General features: G+C 41.7%; 1 protein-coding gene across 3 annotated transcripts in view; it reads right to left on the bottom strand.

Moving 5' to 3' along the window:
• DCLK1 (doublecortin like kinase 1) overlaps window positions 1–24,066 on the bottom strand; it is a 322,579-nt gene that overhangs the window by 92,058 nt on the left and 206,455 nt on the right. For all 3 annotated transcript variants that reach the window (XM_012748076.2, XM_012748079.2, XM_020290423.2), the window contains exon 5: window positions 4–120. In XM_012748076.2, the coding sequence (XP_012603530.1) occupies window positions 4–120 (117 nt within the window). The remainder of the gene's footprint in view (window positions 1–3; window positions 121–24,066) is intronic.

The raw sequence follows: 24,066 nt of genomic DNA, 5'->3' as shown, positions 1-24,066 counted from the left end.
TACCTGAGCTGGTCGAGGCGGGGGACTTGCTGCGCCTGGAGGGGCCGGGGCTCTTGGTGGTGCTCCTGCGGGACGACGAAGCTATTTTGGTGTAAGAAGTGGACTTCACCACTCGACATTCTGGGGAAAGAACAACAACCACACATCATCATTGGGTTAACAGCGCACACCCCCACGCAAAATGTACAGTAAACCTGGAAATAGAAATACACGGACCATCCTCAGCCACATCTACTTCCTGCCAGCCCAACGCTCGTCTATGAAAACGGAACCAAGAAAACGAGGAAGGGCAGGAGATGGGCTTCCTAGACGTGGAAGTACATAATACTCCAAGCCTCCTCGTTTTCCTTTTTGTACAATAATATTTTGGAAGATTTCAGAGTAATAGGCTGATAAAGAGGTGTTTTTGTTGGGTTTCTCTCTACCCACTCTTTGAGTTATCTGTGTACGTGGGTCTCTCTTAGGATACATTGTTCTTTCTTCCAAGAAAAATGTTAGAAGAAATATAAGCCTCGTAAACCAAGAAATGTGGCGATGGAAGATTCCATGCGTCATGACAGGGCCAAGTTTATTGTCCTGGAGGTCCTCACAGTGATAGCTGTGGGTCTTTATGATGTGTGGGAAGTGACAGCATTTGCTTAGAAGAGGTAAAATTGACGGAGAGGCGATATTTCTCGATACAAGGGCAAGGTGTGCGCCAGTGCCACCACAGGAAGCTACTAGAGAGCCTGTACTGTGTCTATACTAATGGTTCTTGGCTTGAGGATGAGAAATAACTTCATTTTCACTAGATTTAAATCCTCAGTGTTTGTGTTCATTACATTCTACGCTAAACACCTTAAATCTCAAAGAGCTTTCCATTTCTCTCTTAACAGGCTGCACTGACCAATTATAATGCTGCGAAAACCCACACATCTTGTTCTTAAGAAACCACTTTTAATAATTAAATAATCTTTGTATGTTTGCAATGATAAAGTACTATAGATAGGAAATATAAAGTATATTTAAAAACACCCAAATAACCCATGACCAAGAGATACTTTTTTGTGGGGAGCGGGAGAGTGGTCTACAAATGTCTGGAATGTTTTCTACTCATTTATGTATGTCAACAACATTGGCATTAATTGACCTATTGCGCATATATGCGCATTGCATATTGACCTATTATCAGCCCTTTTAACACTACAATAAGAGCATTTTCATGTTGTCATTTAATGGCTGATGAGCATTTGACTATACAGAATACCATAATTTACTTAACCAAATCCCTACTATTGGACATGTAACTTGCTTTCAGTAGTTCACTATTATAAATACTCAATAACACCCTTGTAAATGAGTGTGCAGTTAGCCACTTCTTTCCTTAACATAGATTTAGTCCCTGGCATTCAAAATTTAGTTTCTAGTAACTATTAATAGAAACCAAGGGCATATTGTAGGTGCTCAAAAATATCTGCTAACCCTCTTCTTTCTAAAAAATTGTAAGTTCAAAATTAAAGAAAAAATAGCAATATACTTATTCTCACCCCTCCAATATCACTACCATTTCTAATCATGTGTGGATCCTATAGTAGCTTTTCTAAGCTTATATAAATACATATACACATAAACAATTTTTGTTTCCTTTTTATAGAAATTATAAGATACTGACATACATTATACATTTTCCCTACTTATTATATATTATAATCCTCTTTCTTGGTCAATACATAGCAATCAAAATCCTTCTTCTAAGACCTCCATTATCTTTTGCAATATGTTTATGACACAATTTATTCAATCATTCCCCTATTGATAGATAATAGTCATTCCTTCTAGTCCAGTTTCTTCTTTTTTCTTCCAAACTAAATAAAAAAATTTAAGCTAAAAAAAAATCTGCTAAATAAATAGGTTTGGTGAGTTGAAAGAAGCACTTTTTAACACACTGACTGCCACACTAGAAAAAAAATTTTTTTCTTGGGGGCCATGGTGTTTTATTACAAAAATAGAATAAAAACTTCAAAAACAAAATGATCCTTTCTAATGAAAGGATGAAAAACTTGTTATTTTTTATGAATGAAAAACTTGTTATTTTTTATTGAAAAACTTGTTATTTTTTATTGTTTTCTGTGCGTGAGTTATATGCAACTTGAAAATTAGTTCATGCAGCTTCCAAGGTGAAGAGATGTGTGAGCTGCATATGCTTCACAAGGCCCTGGGCTCAAAGCTAGCATGAGTTAAATCCAACTCACATGGCAGTTAATATGTTAAAAACTCTTAACAAATTGCCCTCCAGAAAGTCTGACCCAAATTGTGCTCTCTCCAGATCATGGGTGGTCATTTGCCTGATCCCTCACTGAGGTTAGGTATTACATTTTCAAAAACATCTTTGCCAATTTCTAAACAAATATCAGACTTCATTGGTTGAAATCTGAATTTGTTTGCCAGTAAGGGTGTACATTTTTTTCCACATGAATATTAACCATTTGTATTTCTTCTTTTACAATTACCTTTTATGTTGTTTTTGCCTATTCGCAATTGAGATCTTCTTCTTCTTATTCGTTTGTAAGAATACATTCTATATTAAAATTTATCACTTAGTCCATCATGTTATAAATATTTATCTTTGCAGGTAATGACTGAAATATGTTAGCCTTTTTAAAGTAGTGATCTTTGTAAGGATGGTAGTTTAAAATTAAACTACTTTAACTTTTCCATTATACATTTTTTTAAACTATTTTATACTTTAGTAACAAAACACTCATAATAATTCCAGATCTAATTCTGAGGCCCGACTTCAACTTCAAAGTTTTTCTTCCCTATCCAAGCAACTTCAAATATTCTAAGTTCAAAACATGTTTCTCTCCTTTATAGATTCTGAATGGCTTTATAAAAACATCTTTTCCTATTTTTTTCTAATATGCAAACCAACAAAGTGGTTTATATTGTTTAGCAAGAAAGGAATGTGAGTATATATGACTTATAGATGTTAAAAGACTAGAAATAGGAGATAAGACATAGAGAATAGTGTCTCCTGGAGAGCCTCATGAATTCAACTGAGGTGAAAGAAGAGGGAGCAATTAGAAACAAAAAAAAAAGAGAGAGAAAGGAAATTCTGCTTTGAAATATTAGTAGCTGTGGCTTCCTCTGCCTGTTTTTTGAGCCCAAAGCAGAGAGAAATGAACCAGGGCATTGCAGAACCAACCCAGTCTTCCCCAACAATTACTTGGGCCACTGTTGGCTGTTCTGGTCTACCCTGGTGGCCCTGCAAGAGATTTCCATTCCTTAAAAATCAGAAAAAAACATCCACACACCTGGGCATACTAGCAACAATTAAAAGATAGGAGTAACCAAGAAACAACATTAAGAACATCAGAAGACGTGATCGGAAAAGCCAGGACCTCTCCCATGGGACGATCAAGCCTAAGGGTGTCTGTGTAGATTTTAATTCACAAAACACAACTTTGGAACGTGTGATCTCAAATTAGCTCAAGGCTCTGTCCACACAACTGACAACACATCCTGGAGTTTGTCCTAGCTTTTGGACATCTGCCTAGACTTTCGGAAGAACTCTAGCAACCAAACTGGAAGGCCATGATGTTCTGGTTCGTCGGCAAGCTCGCAACTACATTTTTTTTTTTTTTTTTTTTTTTTTTTTTATTTATTTATTTTTTTGAGTGCCGTGGCGTCAGCCCAGCTCACAGCAACCCCAAACTCCTGGGCTCGAGCGATCCCCCTGCCCCAGCCTCCCAAGTAGCTGGGACTACAGGCATGCGCCACCACGCCCGGCCAATCTCCTATATATATATATCAGTTGGCCAACTGATTTCTATTTACAGTAGAGACAGGGTCCCGCTCCCGCTCAGGCCGGTTTCGAACTCCTGACCCCGAGCAATCCGCCCGCCTCGGCCTCCCAAGAGCTAGGACCACAGGCGTGAGCCACAGCGCCCGGCCAAAATTGAAATTTTTATAATCAGAAAATATAATAGCAATTTATCTTTTATAAATATAAAGTTAGATGTACAAATGTTGATGCACAGTAAAAGAACTATGCTATTTTAAGATGTCAAATAAGAATTTTAACTCCAGAAAGTACTTTTATGTGGAAAACACATAATTTATGAGTATTAAGATTTCACATCAAGGCCAGGCGCGATGGCTCACGCCTGTAATGCTAACACTCTGGGAGGCCAAGGCGGGCGGATTTCTCGAGGTCAGGAGTTCGAAACCAGTCCGAGCAAGAGCGAGACCCCGTCTCCACTATAAATAGAAAGAAATTAATTGGCCAACTAATATATCTAGAAAATATCAGCCAGGCATAGTGGCTCGTGCCTGCAGTCGAGGCTGAGGCAGGAAGACCGCTCGAGCCCAGGAGTCCGAGGTCGCTGTGAGCTAGGCCGACACCACGGCACTCACTCTAGTCTGGGCAACAAAAAAAGTCTCGCAACTACATTTTTATCAAGTGTCTACTCCGTGCCAGGCGCTGAGGGCTGCAGGCACGATGGAGGACAAGACAAAGTTCTGGAACTCAAAATACTCACCACCTGGTAGTGGTGCACAGAGTCTTCTCACCAACGAGACCTCTTTTTTGCTAATTTTTATTTCATAGATCTCATGTTTGAAAAATGTTGGTTTATGCAACAAATTGCTCTTAAGTAACATTCCGCTTTCTCATTTTAAATCAAAATCAAGACTGTAACGAGGGCAGATGACCAGAACTTTTTGTTCCAGGTCATGAATGTTGACAGGTCACATAAATTTAAAACAATAATTTCAAAAGCTCAGCATCTAGTTAGCAGGAATGCATAGTTAAAATAGAAAGCTACCAGATGGTGCATATTGTTAATAATACCCATCTGTGAGCCGCAACATGAATTAAAAAGTTGATTTTAGGGGTTTGTGGCATGCTGTTTGGCACAGGTACCAGCATTGCAAGTTATGGCCTGGACCTCCAAACCAGGACTCTGGGTCCCCATCATAGAACCAATCTTACCACACTAAGTTGACATTTTTCCAGCTACCAGAAGGTAACTAGGTATTTTCGTTAGCCAGTTTCGTCTTATCAGAGCAAATGTAGGTGTTTCATTAGGTTTCTGAAGTATTGAACTTGTGGGTTTTTGCCATGCTTCTCTTGAACTGAGTTTGATAGATCAATCAAATTTATCCATGTATTAGTCTGTCTCCTCTCCCCCATACTCTATTGGGTACTAACCAGTTCCTGGCATACTAAAAAGCACGTAGTAGGTGCTCAATAAATGCTGGCCTGAATTGCTATTGATCCTGTTACTACTTGTATGAACTCTTGGTATTCATTGCACTAATCCAACCTCTCATTTTACAGATGGGGAAACTGAGTCTCTGAGAGACTAAATGACTTATATCAGAAGTCAGGTCTCCTGAGTAGGTGGTGGCTCCCTCACCACCCCAGGATCTAATGTTGTGGCCTTAGCAAGCTGTTGCTTTGTGCATTAACCCTGGGAAATTTCTCTCCGTGCCCATGGCGGGGGCAGACAAGCGAGAGATGGTAGACCAAGGAAGGACTGGCAAATAGCTAGTTCTCAGATCAACATGAAATTAAAAATTCAAGATACTAAAGCTACCTCTCTATCAAGATGTTTACTGTGTCAGAAAAAAAAAAAGAAACAATGAGCTCTTTCAGAAGTGAAGTTATAATGAAGTGATAGCTTGGAGGATGGTGGAGTCTGAAAGATAATTACAAATATTACAAACCTTGTACCACTTGCCTTCAGGATAAGAGTGAAGCTTCATGAGTCACACTGGGGATCAGAATAATTCTGAAAGGCTTGGGTTGAATAACATAAACAGAAGTGAATAATTTATAGTAGATGCTTTTCTTTTTCCTAGGGTCAAAATAAACCCAGTTGAAGAATATTGCAGTGCCAAGCCATAGATTAGGGAAAAAACGAATATAAAAAACTCCAACCATTTTTCCAATTAAAGTTTAGATTTTAAGTAATTTAATTAATTTAAGTGGGAATTGTATTTTATAATAGTGAAACACAGTGAGGAAGAACTGATGCTGAATTAGAGAGAATGCCAAAATCTTTGTCAGCTTAAAACCACAATTTTGCAACATAGTGAATAATATGATCGAAATGGCCTATTTGTTTACCCCAAGGACATTTTCATAGCCTCAGGCAGGGAAGAAAGCAGGACCCTCCATCTTCCCTCTACGTTTGCCTTGGGGGGGCTATCACTTTGTCATTCTGATACTTCTTGGCACCCCTATAATTCATTGACTAGTTTTCTAGAAGGATCACATTTTCCCCTGGCTATGGAGACACTCAACAATGCAGATGCTCCTTCAGAAAGAGGATATTGAAGGACGTAGGTAAACCACTTGAAAGAAGCTGCCAGATGGTCATTTCTCTCGCCGCTAAAGACTGCAGCCTACCCAAAGTCCAGGGAATAAGACCAAACACACGAATTGGTTCTCTGGTGACTGAACCCTCCCTGGCAAGCAAGCACGGTTTGATTAAACCTCTGCTGTAGTCCTCATGGTCACAGTTCTTGGAGGTGAAAAGTATTATTCTGCACGCTATCTAACAAGGTACAACATTAGCTTTACAGAAGTTCCAGGGATTTGTTAAGACAGAAGTTAAAATGTTTCTCACCTTCCCTTAGGACCTGACCTCAAGAAATGGGCATTCTTTCATGGGCAGACTTAGAGAGACAACCCAGATGGGGATGTAGAGGGAGGAGGTGGAGCATATTCTTTGGCCACATTCCCGGTGGCATGAGAACCACCACTTAGGCAGATCCTCCCCCCACTCACCAACAGTTGGTAGGCAGACTGAAGTGATATAGAATGTGCTGAAGAATAGAAATGGTTACAGAATTCAACCACCAGCACCAGCAGTTCACCTGAGCTCCCAACGTGCTCTTGCATTCAACAGGACCCACATGTGCCTTTTGGAGAATCTTGGACAAGGCAAAGGTGAAGTCCCTCGAGTGTCTAGACGGTCGCATGCTGGCTAGGGAATAGTCTTTAAACAAGGAACGTTTTTTACTCCTCTCATCTCTTTTTAAAACCAACCAGAATAAAAGCACTTTCAGGCAGAGAGGCCTTGCAATAGGTCTCCACTCTAAATTCCAAACTGTTAAGGAAATGGGCAAGTTCATCTAGAAGAATCCATCATGAGCAGTAGATGCTTTGTGCTTTCTGAGTACAAAGACAAGCTTCCTCTTAATTTGGCAAAGGTACAAAGTCTCCAAATGGAACAATATTCCTCTCTGTCGCTATATGCAAAAGAGAGAGAGAGGAAGCACAGTCAGTTCTAGAGACTTTTTATAAAAATGGCACCCGTTCAATGACAAAGAGAGAGAACTTACAATTCTGGTTCAGTAATGCTCCAAGAAGTTGCCCTTCACATGTGTATATTCTCCAAGGTGAAAGGCACCCTCTTAGAATATGGAGCTATCAATGGTGACCTTGTCAGTCCCCTCCTCAATGCAGGAATATTCTGACCTCCCATCTCCTTAGCGGCTGTTTGGCTTCCCCTTTGAGTACCCCCAGTGCCTGGGGGGTTCACTGTCTCCTGCCTCACGGTTTTAAAAGCTTTCACCATCCTCAAGTAGTCTCCAGCTTGTCTGTGTGGGTGAGCTGAACAGAGCATTCCTGGTATAACTGACAACTAAAGTTTGCTTCCTATAGAAGCAGAATGATTTTCATGCTCCCCAGCAGCCCTGCAGGAAACTCTGCATGTCGGCTCCCTGCAGGAAGGCTCAGCCTGCACCCTCCCCTCGCCCCCCTACGCCAGCTGCATGCTCCAGTACCATCTGAGGCCCATCCTTTGTTTCTCCCCGACCTATTTTCTGACCGATCCCCGACACTACAGCTAAGACTCCCATCCTACAGTCTGTGGGGTCCAAACAAGTGCTCCTTCCCTAAGCGCCATATGTGGCTTGTCTGGGATAAAAAGCAATCAAGGCTGAAACACTCTGAAACACAGCTTTTGAAAAACAAAGTATGGAGTAGACTGAATGGGAGGCAAAGACATCAGCTGGTGTGGCTTAGCTGAAGAGCAAAGTCCCAGAAACTGAGATTTTAAAAGTACCTTCTAAAAATACAGGCACGTATGTCTAAACCGGCACCTCGACTGGCCCACAACTTTCGGAACACCCAGCGAAGCACGCCAGATGGCGCCCACGTGTCCCTGCACCTGCACAGGCTGAGAGCCGAGACCTTATGTAACATCTGCAGGAGGCTTTATGGTGCTGGAGTTTTCTGTATTAACATCTCCAGAGTCGCTGCTCAGACCTACTGTTTTGATAGCAGGAATGAGTCTCCTTTCCAGATACTTTCCTTTTCCCTAACAGTCAAGTAACAGAAAAGTTAATTTTTCCCTGCATAAGAGTCCCGAGGTCTGCAGGGCCCCCGGGAGGCAAGTGGTCTTGATGCAGGAGATTGACTGCCTGGCAACCCAGGTTCCTACTGCCTTATTTCCGGCCTCCCCGAGAGTTCTCTTCCACTTGATCCCAGTCAGCTCATCTTGCCATGTCTGAGTTTCAGCCCCCGGGAAAAGGAGAAAAAGAGGAAGCTCTCCAAACATTGTGCCTTGTTCTATCAGATCTTCACTTCCTGAAACTGATGCTGTTCTTTTCTTCTTCCCACATGTCAACTGCACTTAGTGCCAGTTGGTAGTTGCATTCTTGGTCTCTACCCACTAATGGGCCAGTAGGTCCTCCCCATGCAGGTGACTGAAAATGTCTCCACACATTGCCAAATGTCCCCTGGGGGGGGGGTGCATATTGCCCCTCGTTGAGAACCACTGCAGATGTCTTTGTTAGGCAATGTTTTCCAAGTTTCCAGACAGAGCCCTCAATTAACTCTTAAATTCTTCCTTGATGGTGTTAATGAAGCCACCTGCCTGAGCCTCTAACAATGCGCTCTGCACATTCTTTCTGCAAGTTTGGCCAACATAAATTGATAGTTTCCCACTTTAACGCATCCACCGCAGTGTGTGATGCGAGTGGCGATGCTGAAGGTCTTCCAACAGTCTGTTAAAATTGGATCAGCACCCATTGCTTAACCACCTCTGAGAACATGGGAACATGGAGCCTTGAAATGCTGGTGGTTTCTTAGTTCAGAGTTTGGAGGATAGGAGAAGGTCATGGGGTCATGGTCATGGGGTCAAGGTTAGAGAAAGATGAGTTCCACACTGCCCTGTGCCAAAGGCAACACTATAGAAGGGCCCCGAGCATGGCCAGTGGTCTAAGTGAGGTCCTCTCCCTCCAGGTACCACTTCACCTCTGCAATGACCCTTTTGGCACAAACTCCCAAATAGTGTTCCCCAAGCCTTTTTAGTTGTATGCAAATACTCCCGAATAGTGTGCCCCAAGCCTTTTAGGCCTTTTAGTTGTATGCAAATACCATGCAGGAGATTACTGTTCTTAGCTATTGAGACCTGAGGATTGGTGTGAACTAAAATAAAATCTTAAGCACCCGCAGCCAACTGAATGGACCCTTTTTTGACCAAGGGAACCCCAGAAAAACCTTAAAGCTGAGTTGCCAGCCATGAGGAGAAGGAAGGTCAGACACGCCTAGTTATGCCCTGTCCCTTTTGGAGTTATTCTTTATAACAATCAGATACTATTAATAGATCACTAATAGGCCTAAGGCCCGTGCAAGACAATGCTTAGACCACATCTGCAGGCCATCAACTTGCTTAATAGATCACTTGAGTTTGGGTAAATGTCTAAGGCAGCTAGTCTCTGATTAACAGACACCCTTATGTTAAAACCTTCCAACCCTTTAGACAAAGTTTCATTTCTTTAACCAATGACAAATTAAAGAATCCTTAAACCCATCGATAACCTGTTAAGTTCCCCCTTCCCAGATGCCCCACCCTTTTGCACAAAACAAATGTATTGACTTATGGTCTTATGTGTAGCTCCCGTCTCCATGAATGTATAAAACCAAACGGTAACCTGGATACCGAGGGCACATTTCCTCAGGACCCCTTGAGGCCAGGTGCTCCGGGCTGGTCACACACGTTCGGCTGAGAATAAACTTCTAAATTATTTGACAGAGTTTGGATTCCTTGGTTAACATTTTCAACTCTTAAGCCTGGCAGCAATACCTCAAAACAACCCATGCACGTACCCTTCAGCTGCTTTCAAGTCAGGGTCTTGTCTTTCTGAATCTGAAATGTACGGAGTTGGTATGTTTGTTTTCCCCACAAGAACCCAATCTCACCAGCATTAAAGCACTTCCTGGAGGCATCCTTTTTTCTCCGGGATTGTAGATTGTCCTCAGCTGTTCCTCGCGCAGGATCTGCTGCCTCTTCATTAGCCTACGCAGCTTCACTCACAATCTTCATTTTTTTTAAAGTAAAGCAATTACTGAAATGGAGAAGCCCCTCCTTGGCTGGCTCTGAGTTTCTTCTCATAAAAAACCCACACATCTTCAGGGAGAGCTTAAACAAATGACAGATGCCGAGGGCCCCTTTCCTCCCCGTGTTTCATATGTGCCACATTGTTCAGCCCACGTGCAAAGCCTGCTGAGCCTTCACTGAAGTCTCATCACCTTGAGAGACTGAATCTACAGATAGACAATAGCTGGATCACACAGGGAAACAGAACTCTGACCCACAGCCTGCAGCAACCTGCCCAGGAAACCAACCCTTTTCTGGGACAGCCAGCTAAGAAGGCCACACACTGTAAGTCCTATTTGTAGAAAATCAAACTGCTATCTCTAGTAACAATGCAGGAAGCCAAACAACAGCCCCTCCAAGAATCAGCCCCAAACAGCCAGGACCTGATTAATAACTGACAGCTTCCATTTTTGTCCCCATTTCCAACTTAGCACCAACTAGAAAAAGCCAAATATCTCTCACAAATCCCAAAGGATGCCCCACTTCTGGGTAGCCTGCCTGCAGCTTCCCCACGACAACACATCTGTCAGGGCACACCTGTGCCTTCCCTCTTCTCTGCTCTGCCTGTCTCTGAGTCTCTGCCCAAATGCCAGCAGTGGTGCCTGACTTCCTGCTATATAGCAAGCTCTGAGTATGTAGCCTCGGATTGTTCTCATTTGGTTGGTCTTTGTTTATTTCCATAGCTCACATGGCTCTCCCTCGGCTGTGACTGGAGCACTGGGCACTGTGGCCTGGCAAACTTCTCTTCCTCAGCTACTCGTACCTCAGATTCCTTGTGGCCATATGTATGTGCCACCTTGGAGACTGGTAGGACGTCTCTCTGCCAGTTAGTCATCTTATGTTGGGATACGCACGATTTCTTCAGCTGACCATAAAACAAAGTTGCCAGCTTGAGTTGAGGGGCACGTCTTGTGCAACAGGCTTACCTTTATCTACTGGAACTATGACAACAGCCCATGAGGGAAAGAAGGCAGCCTGGGAAATGGCAGATGGGCATCTCCAGGCTCACACTGACTCTGGGCCCACACTCACTGGATGGACTCAGGTGCATGATGGTGCACATCGTCTGAATTTCTGTTTCGCTTTACCTTTTCTCCAACGCATACGTTTTAGTTTCTTGTAGTGGCCATAACACATTACAACAAACTCGGTGGCTTATAATGACTAAAATGTAACTGCTGACAGTTCTAGAGGCCAGAAGTCTAGAATCGTGGGGTTGGTGGGTCTGCAGTCTCTCCAAGGGCTCTCCAATCCATTCCTTGTCTCCTCCAGTTTCTGGTGGCTCCAGGCATTCCTAGGCTTGTGGCCACATCTCCCAAATCTCTGACTCCATCTTCACATGGACTTCTCTGTGTGCTTGTGTTGTTTCCTTTACCTTTCATATGTGGACATTCATGATAGCATTTCCAGTCCACCTGGAAATAATCCCAGGTAATCTCCTCATCTCAGAATCCTTAACTCAATTATATCTGCAAATATCCCTTTTCCATATAAGGTAACATCCAAAGTTGGTCTCTTTTGGTGGCTACTACTTAAACTACCACATTGTGTAGGACAAAACTTTGGTACAAGTCTTTCTTGAGAATTTTTGTAGGGAAATCTCTTGTTGCTCTACTGTTAAGAACTCTTCCAGGACTTCTTGTGTCTCTTTGAGAATATCCTTAGCATAACCAATAAGGCCCCTACCCACTTTAGTGCCTCTCTCTTCTTTTCTTTGGGTGCTTCATTTAGTTTCTTAAATGTGCCAGGTATCTTCCTGCCTGTGGGTATTGGAATATTCATTTCCTTGCACAAGGAACAATTCCTCCCTACCACCACCTCACCTGCTTAACTTCTGCTCATGCTTCCCTGATCAACTTAAATTTATTTATTTTGCAAATATTTACTGAGTCCCTACTGTTTTAGGTGCCAAGATCCAGTAGTAAATCAGTAAACAAGGTACCTGCTGGTCTCATGGAATTCATATTCTAGTGGAGGAAATGGGCCTTAAACAAACAAATGCAAGAGCTGATTTCATAAGTGCTTGCTGAGAATTAAGAGGATAATGTGATAGCGAGTGGCTGAGTGAGTGGTTTCTCTCTGTTGGTGGTTAGAGAAGGTTTCTTGGGGTATGGGACAGTGAAGCTGAGCTCTGAACATGGGAGGAAGCCAGCCATGGGTAGATCGAGGAAAGAGAGACAGTCAGGGGCCAGATCAAGTCAGGATGGAAAAGACCAAGTGTGGGGCTTGGGTTTTACTCTAAGCAAGATGAAAAGTTATAGGAGGCATTAAAGCAAGGGCAGTTGCTATAGTTTGGATATTTGACCTTCTGAACCCCACACTGAAATGTGATTCCCCTGGAATCACACTGGAGGTGGGGGCTAATGGGAGGTGTTTGGGTCATGGGAGCAGATCCCTCATGAATGGTTTGGTGCCTTCTTCCTCCTCCTCCTGGTGATGAGGGAGTTCTCACCCTATTAGTTCCCCATAAGAGTTCCCCTGGGAGTTCCCCTAAGAGCTGATTGTTATAAAGAACCTGGTACCTTCCCCTTCTCTCTCTCTCTCTCTCTCTCTCTCTCTCTCTCTCTCTCTCTCGCCATGAGATCTCTGTACATGCAGCTCCCTGTCCCCTTCTGCCATGAGCAGAGGCAGCCTGGGGCTCTCACCAGATGCAGATGCCCGTGCCATGCTTCTTGTGTAGGCCAAACAAATCTCTCTTCTCTATCAATTACCCAGCCTCAGGTATTCCTTTATAGCAACATAAACAGACTAAGACAGCAGTGGTGTAATTTGATCCATGAGTCTAAAAGATAACTCTGGCTGGTGTGTAGAGGAAAGAGATCAAAGAGTCCGATCTAGGCTTGGCCTAGGGTAGAAGTGATGGAAATGGATAGAAGAGAACGACTTGGATAAGTCCACAAAGCTTGAGGACGGATTGTATGGGGACTGGGGGACAGGACAATTCAGCCTACAGGCTCTTTGTGCTCTTTCTCAGTGTAATGCTGAGTCCTGCTGAGGGGTCTGACTTCATGTGCCCAAGTACAGGATAGATGCAGCATCTAGAATGGCCTACGATCTTCCTGCAAGATAAAGGGCAGACTTTCCAGCTCTTTAAAGATGCAGATTCTTCGCCCTTTCCTGGATCTACTGAACTGGAATCACTGGAGGTGGGACCTGGGGCATTAAAAAAATTTTTTTTAAACCCAAGTGATCCTGATGGTGTGAGTCCACAGACTAGACAGCTTTTTGCCATTCTCTGGTATATGGATAAGAAAATTACTGAGGGAACTCCAGAAGTTCAGGGTTTGAAGTAATTGTTCAATGTGACATTTGGAAAAAAGGACTAAACTAAAAGTATGATGGATAAATTAGTAAGACAAATCAGTCTGGGAAAAGCAGCAAATATCTGTTCTACTTCAGATTTTGCCACAACTCAAGTTCACAAAACAACAAACTATCATCCTAAGACCCAGCCGAAAGCAGATTTTGGAAGAAGACCAAGAGTTCATATTTATTGACAACTCACGACCACCTGGTTTTCATTAGCTACAAGATGGGAAGGATCTGAAAGATAATAAGAAATAAAAAGATAGATAAATTACTCAAGAACTGAGAACTAGCAAATGAGTAAGAATTCCTCCTAGAGGAAAGAAAAGGACACAAAAGAAACCACCACTAACCAAAAAAAGAGCATAAATGTATGAACTGAAATAAAATTTGATTATCTCTCTTGGGTCAGGCTACTTTATGCCTGACTTATGCAGAAAAAAGAATAGGTGTACATCTTTGAGCCAGTGCCCCCAAAGCTCAGGTGTCTAGCACAGGCACAAGCGAGTCAGGGATCAGGAGAGTGGGGTGGGGGGGCTCCCATAAAAAGGTAAAACATTTGCAGTTTCTCAGGAGCACACAGTGGTGATAGTTGGGGACTCCCGGTTTGTCATTCACAAAGGGTAAATTATTGTTTTGAATTATCCTGGGCACCCGAAAGAGATTATGACTAGTGAAAGCATGGGGTCCACTCTTCTTCCCGTAAAACAAAGTTGTAAGCTCTGTGCTGTCCAATAGCTGGGGTCATTTTGGCCAGCGAAGGTGTCTAGCAGCTTGCTGCATATGGGATCCACGCACCAGCAGCTGCAGCATTACCTGGGCACTGGCAGGTATCTCAGGCCCCATCCAAGACCTACTGAATCAGAACACGCATTTCTCCAACATCGCTGGTGATTCCTATTCACATGAAAGCTTGCGAAGAACTGCTCTAGAAGTGTGGAGGGGAACCTTAGACCAGTGGTTCTCAAGTATTAGTCAGCACAAGAATCACCTGCAGAAGCAGGTGAGAAAACAAGGTTCCTGGGCCCAGTCCCCAGGGGTCCCCATCCCAAAGGCCAGGCCTCTGGACCTTAAACAAACTGACTATGATTTTCTTCTCATACTCAAGGAATAACTTGGGAAACAAGGCCACAGATGGTAATAAATACAAATTAGCAACTCTACAAAGCATTATTACATAACGGACATACTCAAGCATTTTATTTAGAGAGTGATATTTTATGGTAATGTTCCTAGACTTCTCTGATGACTTGGGGGTACTGTTAACACTCAACTTTCCAAGCCCCTTCCCCTGAAGTTTTGATATGGTGGGTCTGGGAATGTATATTTTTAGTAAGTTCCCTGTGTGGTTCTTATAATTAAGGAGGTTTAGGGGAGTTGCTCTACTAGAATGTACACCTTCAAGGAAAGTTCCATAGGACAGTTAAGAAGAGCAAAGTGGGCCTGTCATGTTCAGATAGTCACCAGGTCAGTTAAAACAGAAGGACCAGGCTCTGGGTGGGAGGAGGGGCTCCTATATAAAGGAAGCTTCCAGAAAAGCATGTCCTCTCATCTAGATGTCCTGTGAAGAGGGCATCAATCTTGATTGGGGACAAAGACTGCCAGCAAGGAAGGGCCAGTCCATGTTTAAAGGGAACTCAGCCGAGCTTTGAGAAAGGACCTTCAAACCTGAGTCTACGTTGGGTGAACGGGACTTTGAGGGTCACCGCTTCCTTGTCTTGAGGTAAAGACAAGACTTGGGAAGATAATTCTCCAACAAAAATCATCGTTGAGCTTGAACTATCATCTCTAGGAAAAAAATAAATAAAAATTCAATTGGAAACCAAGAATAAAACCTCTAACTGTAAGACCAGGAATAACGCATTCAGACTGTTGGGCGGAAGAAAGTAATCAGAATGTCACAATAAACAACAAGCTGAAGTTACCTGGTTACTTTAAAGGGACCAAGTGAAAAGACTAGTGATGCAAACATCCTCCTGAGCAAAGTCTCACTGGGGTAGAATTTAATTAAGACGTCTTACCCTCCAGGATCAGGGGCAATCACAGAGGCCAGCAAACTTAGCTGTTTCAGGGACGAGATGGGTAACACAAATCTGTGTGTGTGTGTTGGGCAGAACACAAAAAATCAGAAATTGAATTAGGCTTACCCTACCTAAGAATCAAGCTGTTGGTCTGTGACCCACCATTGAGAAATGAAAATTACTAGGGCTTTAGAAGGCACAAGTAATGATCGAGTACTGATTCTATGGTCTGAAGAAGTAAAACGTTGGAAATACTCTGTGATTGTTTTTCTATCACAAATAATTATTATGGTGATAGTATAAAAAGGTGTTCTGCACCTAAAATAATAGTACCCCCCAATGGAGATAATTAAAATTGTAGCAGAAGGTCCCTTAGACATCAGGGAAAGCTGCTAGCTAATACAGGCGGAATGGGTTCTTAAGAGAGCTTTCATTTCCTTTCAAGGGATACACTTAAAAGTACGGCAGCCAATCGTGTTTCTCTCACAATGGTTTAGATATTGCCCTAAATATCGGCAGGCTTTGGAATTAATGACTTCTTGGGGGAAGTCTAGGGCAGAAGTACCTGCCCTAAAGAAACAAAGGATGTTAGCACAAGTCCCCCACTGGTGCTGCCCAAGCAAAGCCTTTTTTTCTAAAAGCCCTCGGAAGACAGCCACGGGAGAGATCCACCCGAGAAATTAAATTAAGTGCTGCATACAAATTAGTTTTTGGTGAATCAGTTATGCCTATGGGCTTGTAGGGCACTCTTTGAAGAAAGCAGCATGAGAGAACTACGGAAACAGGGATGAGATAAATTCTCTCCTTTTTGTTATAACTCAGTACAAGAACCAGACAACGCCCACGCGTTGGGGCCGCTTTTGTCGAGTCTGTCAGTAGCTTTCCCGACACTTCCGCTGCTCCAGAGAAAACAGCAAGCTAGGTTATTTCATTTACAGATTAAATAGGATAAAACATTAAAAAAAAAAAAAACCCAAAAAACCAGAGACAAAGTTTCACAGGTTCGATATAAGTAAAAAATAAATTTCTAGAAGCTACACTTGACAGAGTCTGAGCTTCACCATGATCACTCCTCCTCCGGTCCTTCCCGGCGCCTTGCCGAGAAACCGACTGTGCTTTCAGCTCCAGGCCGGCTCCCCAGACAGCTTGCTTGCAGTGCAGTCGGAAAGAAAACAGATTTCTGAGTTGCTTATCTTTTTGGAAAAGCAAGAGTTTATCTCTGGAGATAAATCCTGCAATCTACATTGGCAATCGTGTAGCTGGTGACACACTTGTTCATGATGCTTGCTACATGTTACTAAATGGTTTGGGGAAATTACAGGTGGTCCAAGTGCCACAGGTGACCTGTCCAAGTGGGCGAGGAGGTGAGGTGAACCGAGCAGATATGGCATTCCTGACGAATATCCCAGTATTAGGCTGGACTCACACATGCAAGCAGCAACAAAGGGTCTCTGAGTGCAGGGTGGAACTGTTAAAATAGTTCACAACCAGCCAAAGGGTCTGCCACCACTTGTGTGACCTGTTGTCCTGTTCTCTGGGTTTCTGGCTGTGTGATCGGGGTTGCTCACGGCTCCCGAGGCAGGCTGCACTCACTTCTCAGCCTTCTCCTTCCACCTTGCTTTGAGTAAGTCACTCTCAAGGAGGAAGAGACTGTGCAGGAAACAAGGATGAGCAAATGGGAATTTTGGGAACTCTGGTTTGGGGAGAACGGCCATTAATATCATTTTAAAAACAAAACTTCCAGTTTCCTAGTCTCTGAAAACCTAGGGAGGACAATTATCTAGGAAATAATCTTGCGAGCATAAGTTAATCTCTTATGTCGTGTAGCTAGGTTATTTTATAAGGACAGAGTTATACCAATAAAAACAGAAACTTTCAAGCCAGGTGCAGTGGCCCACACCTGTAGTCCCAGCTACTAGGGAGACTGAGGTGGGAAGATCGCTGGAGCCCAAGAGTTCGAGGCCAGCCTGGGCAACATAGTGAGACCCCGATTCCCTCTCAAACAAGAAAAAAAAAAAAAAGAAAGCCAGAAGTCTTCAGAGGAAAGTACATGCACACATACATGTGCAATGTAAAGTTAACAATGACAAAGTTCTCCTGGAGTCAAACAACTTCTATCTATATTCTTTCACATTCATGCAACATAAGGGAGACCTTTTAAGAGTGAGTTAATTCTTGAGGGTAATTCTCTGTGTCTTACTCTGAAGACTTAAGATTTCCTTTCCTCACTTTTGCCAAAAAGTGTAACATTTATTATCCTGTTTCTCATGTTCCCTTATTACTTGGCTTTCTTTTTAATGAGAAGTATCCTTCGCATCAACTGCCTAATAAAATCCTTGCTTGTATAGTTTAATTTTAAGCTACCCACTTCATGAGCCATTTATCTATTTTCCCTTCCATTCCAAATGACAGACATTAAATTACATCTCTGGGTACATGCAATTAATCTTCAGTTCCAAAGTGAAGAAAAGAAGAAGAACGTTAGAAACATCTAAAGCCTCTATTCTTTTTTATTAGGAGAAAGCAGACTTTGGGTTGAAAACTTGATTTATTCTCCTTAAGCCTATTTGAAGATCACCTTTACAACAAAGGGTCAAATGCGGCTTGAAATGAATTCCCCATGCGGTACTTATGTAAGTCCCTGGGTTATAGCATTTCAAGGATAATAAATATTGTAGTCATATGAATGCAGCCATCTAACATGACAGTATATGGGCTTTTGGAGGGATTTGGGTCTTTCAACGAAAAGGGTCTGGTTAGAAGGGAGATATTACAGTTGATTTCCGGTCAAGCCTTCCTGAAATCAGATGATACTCTATTTGCATTTGGCACTCGGCCACCAAACAGATGAGTCTACTGCCACCCACAAGGCAGTTATCTCTGGGAAAGTAATTCACAAAATTACTTCAATAGATAACTTGCTTTTGGTAGCTAGACTTATCATCTTCATGTATTTACCTAATTGCAATTGTACCTAAGGTAATCTTACATTTTTATCGCAAATTTGGCCCTTTATTTCCAAAACAAAGAGTAAAGTGTAAAGCCAGGTTCAAAGACAATTTCACATAGTTTTGTTTTTTTTTTCCCTTTCCAAAATATTAGCAGAGAATGTGTTTAAATAGTTTTTTTAAATATGCTCTAGTTGTTAGAAAAATAGACAAATAATCTTGTTCTCTTCATCCTCCCTGGCATATCTTGTACCTGATAAAAATTAGAGAAACCAAGAACATCTTTAGGCCAAGAGAGGAGATATCAAACACTATGGTCTCTCAGCAGCAGACAGGCAATCCCTAGTGAGGTCTGCCGGGCCTCACTTAGAAAATCATGTTCATACAGGCAAAATCTAAACATTTTATGCATAATTTCTCACGTTTTCTTCGAAAATAGTCTATCTAAAGATTTTTGTAATGGATTTATTATTTTTGTAAAGATGGTATATTCCACTATAAAAATGCAAATAGTGCAAAAGAGCTAAAAGAAGAAAGCAATAAATCACCCAGAATCGAAAGTTAGGAGCTATGCCATGCTGTGTCACACAAGATTGTTCTGTGTCTTTCCTTGGCTACCACTTTTTAAAGTGTATGACCCAGACTTCCTCTTTCTTTCTTTGGAGTCAGCTAGTGATTTCCTGATTTTTTTTTTCATTTTTCTTTTAATTATTTAAATCACTTTTTGTTCATTTTGTTAGAAATATAGTAGAAGACATTCTGTGATTCTGATTCTCTTTTTTTAAGATTTGGTGATACATATTATTTTTAAAGAAGGAGCTTTGCTTTTGATTCTCTGGGTCATGAACCAATCTTCATCAATAACGTTTATTTTCACCAACCTCTCTTACTACCTTGATTACTGCTTTCTCTCAAACCTTTTTCTTTCAATTTACGAAAGAAAATGAAGAGAAAAATACACAACTAACTATCATAGCCATGTAATTAATAATGACATTTTATTTAAAATATATAGGCCAGGCATGGTGGCTCATGTCTGTAATCCCAGCACTTTGGGTGGTTGAGGCAGGAGGATCACTTGAAGCCAGGAGTTCAAGACCAGCCTGAGCAACATAGTGAGATCCCATCTCTACAAAAATATGCATACAAAATTCTAAAAAAAGAGAGACAACCAATAAAATATATTATAAAAGAATATATAACAACATGGAATATTTATGAGTGAAAAAAAGTAGATTATAAAACAGAGTATAGTGAGCATGTTGTTGAAACCACAAAGGGGTTTCAGTCTAGGTCCAGTTGCTCTTTGCACAGAGATCCAACTATTGAGACAACGAGGATTGCCAAGGAAGAAAGGAATTTTTAACATGACAGACTTCTTGCAGGAGAACAGGAGAAGCTGCCTCCAATCTGTCTCTAGACTAAGACAGATCATGAGTTTTAAAGCTGGGGCCTCATGCCTTGAGGCAGGAGGTAGTGTAACTAACAAGGGGCTACCTGCATTGGGGGAAGTATTCTGGTATAAAAATGGAATACAATACATAATATTGATATCATGATTTTTTTTACATAGAGGACAACTTACAATATTGGCCCTTTTAGGTTGTTGACCTAATTCTTATTAGTGACAGCATAATATTCCATTAAACGGATATTCCATATTTTGTTTAACTAGACTTCTACTGATAGATTTTATATTTTCTCTCTTGATTTTTGTGATTACAAATAAACTACAATAAACCTTATAATATACTTTTGTATACTTGTGCACAAAATTTCTAGAGACAGAGCTGCCGGATCAATGATCAAAGATACATGTGCCTTTAAAATGTTTACAAATTGGTGTTGTTCGGCACTATTCAAATTCTCAGAAACTCTGTGAGACTGAGTTTCTCTGCCCTTTTACAACATTTTCTTTACCTGTTGAGTAAAAATGGGATTTCACTGTTGTGTTAGGTGACATTTCTTTATAACTTAGTAAACTGAAAAATTTTTTTCCATATATTTAATAAGCCATTGGGACTTGCTGTCTTGTGAACTGCCTGTTAATATCCCTCATTCATTTTCCTGTTGTTTCTCCTTTTCTTTATCGATTGGCAAATGTTCTTTGTACATTATGAAATTTAGCCTTTTGTAGGACACGTTTTTTACAAACATAGCATTTCTTCTTTGTCTCCTGACTTTAATTTTTTAGTGTTTTGCCATATAGAATTAATTGTTTTACATTCTTGCTGGCCAACTTTTTCTTTTATAGGCTCTGGGAATTAATTAATGTAGGGAGAACATCCAACATGATATTCAAATAAAAGGTCACAAAGTATTTTCAAGGAATGTTCTTATTAGATGGGTGACATTATAGGTTCTGGAAATGACCAATAATATGCATGACTTAGATAAATGCACAGTGGAGTTTGGTCTCAAGGAAATAGCACAAAATGTTGAATTTCATAATTTTTTTTAAAGACATAAAAATGCTGACAAAGAGCCAAGCTGGATTAATCCGTAATTCTTAAAAACTTTCAAGCTTTCAAGTTACTATTTCCCTGTAAGAGTTATAAATAAGTCTTAGTTGTTTTATGCCCAATTATAACATTACTTTTGCAAAACAAAAATGACTATATTGTAAGTCTAAGTTTATAAATATAGGAGTTTTCTTTTTATGTTTGAATAAAAATGAATTATAGGACTGCTAATAGGCACGGAGTTTATTTCTGGGGTGAAGAAAATGTTCTAAAATTGATCATGGTGACGGCTTCACAAATCTGTGACTATACTAAAAACCATGGAATTGCACACTTTCAGTGGGTGAGTTCTATGGTACGTGAATCATGTCTCAATAAAGCTGCTATAAAAAATAAATTGTGGTGTGTTTTGAGTAGAGTTGTGTGAAAAATAAAGTGCTGTGACTTGTATCCACATTTCCACAGCATCACCTGCACCAGGTAGGAAACAGCTTCGCCAGGAAACACTAGCAACGTGACTAGGTTTTCAGAGGACTCATCTTTTGAGACCCCCTTTGCCCCTTGTTTATTGTCATCTGTCCGCTTGTCCTTTCCAAATTCTCTCACTCTTTTCATTGTGGTTAGGGAGCAGGGCAGATGGAGGGGGATTTTTCAACTGTCCCTTCTATGTGTCTGTCATTGTTCTGATCCCTGGGATTGTATAATGTCACATAAGTGCAGATGCCCTATAACAGCACGTGCTACAGCGTGGGTTTTAACGTAATGTAAATAGCCTCAAATGATTCAAAGAAGTTATCTTGGCTAGTACCACTAATTTACCCCATCACAGGGGACTTTTATGCTCTCATGTGCCCTCCCCTTGCTGAGGAGAATGTCACACACTGTATTATGCAATCACTATCTCTTAGAGAATCTGTTTCACCTCTCTCCTTAAATACCTGTACTGATCACCCATGGGTAGACTGTTTTTTTTTTTTTTGCTTTCTGCACTTTTATTCTGTAAGAGTTTTCGCTACAATATGGGCATTATTGCATTATTTCCTACAGCTTTTGATGACTGTTACCTTAATCAGTAAGTGCTTAACCCCCACAGGATGAGTCAAAGCCAAGGTAAATCGATTTTCTCTTTCCACAAATCTGCAATGAGTCACTGATGAATAAGGAGCTCTAAAACTAATTTAATTTAGTGGAATCATCCCTAACACACATAATTGGGGAAACATTGTCAAGTTTTTTCTGTCTGATTTACTAACATATTTGTGAAGTGTTCCTGTGCCTGAGACTTTGGAAAATTCAAGTGGGATGTTAGTTGGTTTCCAAGAGACAGTGATCAGACAATTAAATGAAATGTGCCAAGTATTTTGGAGGAGCCCAGAAACTGTGCAGGGTGCAGTTTATGCCCTGAAGGAGTTCACAGCCCACAAAGGGTTTTACAATAGTCCACTTTTACACTCTCTTATGGCAAAGCGACAGTCCCCTAACATGGGCAGTGTGTGTCCCTTGACCATGTCTCACCATCCCATTCTCTACAAGCAACACTGGAGCCCCTCTTACTGGACACCTCGGGATCTTCACCTGTTCACTTGTAGATTTCAGCACAAGGTGAACAGCCTTGTATGATTCAAGGGCATTTTTCTTGGCTGGAGACATAAAGAGAAAGTCCCTGGTACCTTCGAGGGAGAAAGAGGCACAACTGGAATATGCGGACACAGGGACTCAGCTCTCCCCAGGACTTCACACCAACACAAATGCACACATCTGCAGCAGTGTCGACTTTCAGGTAGGAAGTCCTGCCTAGACACACAAGAGGAGCCCGGTAGTATTTGTTTAATCAAGACTGAATGGAGAAACCAGATAAAACCAAGGGCATAGACCTTATCTTGGTTAATTCCCCTCAAGGGTCTGAACCGTTGAAGTGGGGAGGGGGACAGGGCCTCCAGATGGCAAAGGGAGGAGGCAGCTTTTCCAGAAGGATAGGAAAGACTCCCAACTCCACTGCAAATTCATTTACTAATTTGTCCACTTGGCAAATACTTCTTGCACATGCACTTCGTGCCAGACACTGAAGATCTACAAAGAAGAATAAAAGCCTACCTCTATCCCTGAAAGAAGAAAGGCAGACACATTAACAACTTCGACAAAGCCCTGGATAACTGACCCGTCCTTGAGCACGTCCTGAGTGCCAGTCACGATGCTTACAGAGGCTGAGCATCCCTGATCTGAAAACCCGAACTCTGAAATGCTTCAAACTCCAAAACGGAGTGCTAGCATCATGCCACAAGTGGGAAATCCCACACCTGACCTCATGTGACAGCTGGCAGTCAAAGTGAAGGCACACAACACAGTTTATTCAGCGTGCCTGAGGGGGTTGCCGTGCAGTATGCGGTGACATTGTAATCAAAACACAGCTTCGTGGGTGGAGACCGAAGGCCTGCTGTTGTCTGCTGTTGCTGCTGTCACCTCACAGCCGGCACAGGTATTCTGGCGATGCTACTGTGCTGCTCAGCTCCCCTGAACACCTTATTACTTTTCACTGTGTTAATGGTGTGTCTCATTTTTTCCTGAGTACTTACGTGTGAATAAGTGTAAGAAAATGATTGCTTATCAGTAGCACAGAAAGTCATTCGGCGTGATGGTGATGCCAAAGAGCCGCAGATTGTCCACATGGGTGGCTGACAGAGTGACATCTTTGCTTTCTGATGGCTCAAGGTACATGACTTTGTTTCATGCACAAAATGATTAAAAATACTGTATAAAATGACCTTTAAGCTATGTGTATAATGTATATATGAAACATAAATTTTGTGTTTAGACTTGGGTCCCATCTCCAAGATATCCCATTATATATATGCAAATATTCCAAAATCCAAAAATATCTGAACTCTGAAATACTTCTGGTCCCAAGCATTTCAGACATGGCATACAGCACCTGGAGTTCTTTCACACACACCAT

Source organism: Microcebus murinus, chromosome 13 (assembly GCF_040939455.1).
Source record: "Microcebus murinus isolate Inina chromosome 13, M.murinus_Inina_mat1.0, whole genome shotgun sequence".
NCBI classification, from domain to species: Eukaryota; Metazoa; Chordata; class Mammalia; order Primates; family Cheirogaleidae; genus Microcebus; species Microcebus murinus.
This window is presented reverse-complemented; position numbering and strand designations above follow the sequence as displayed.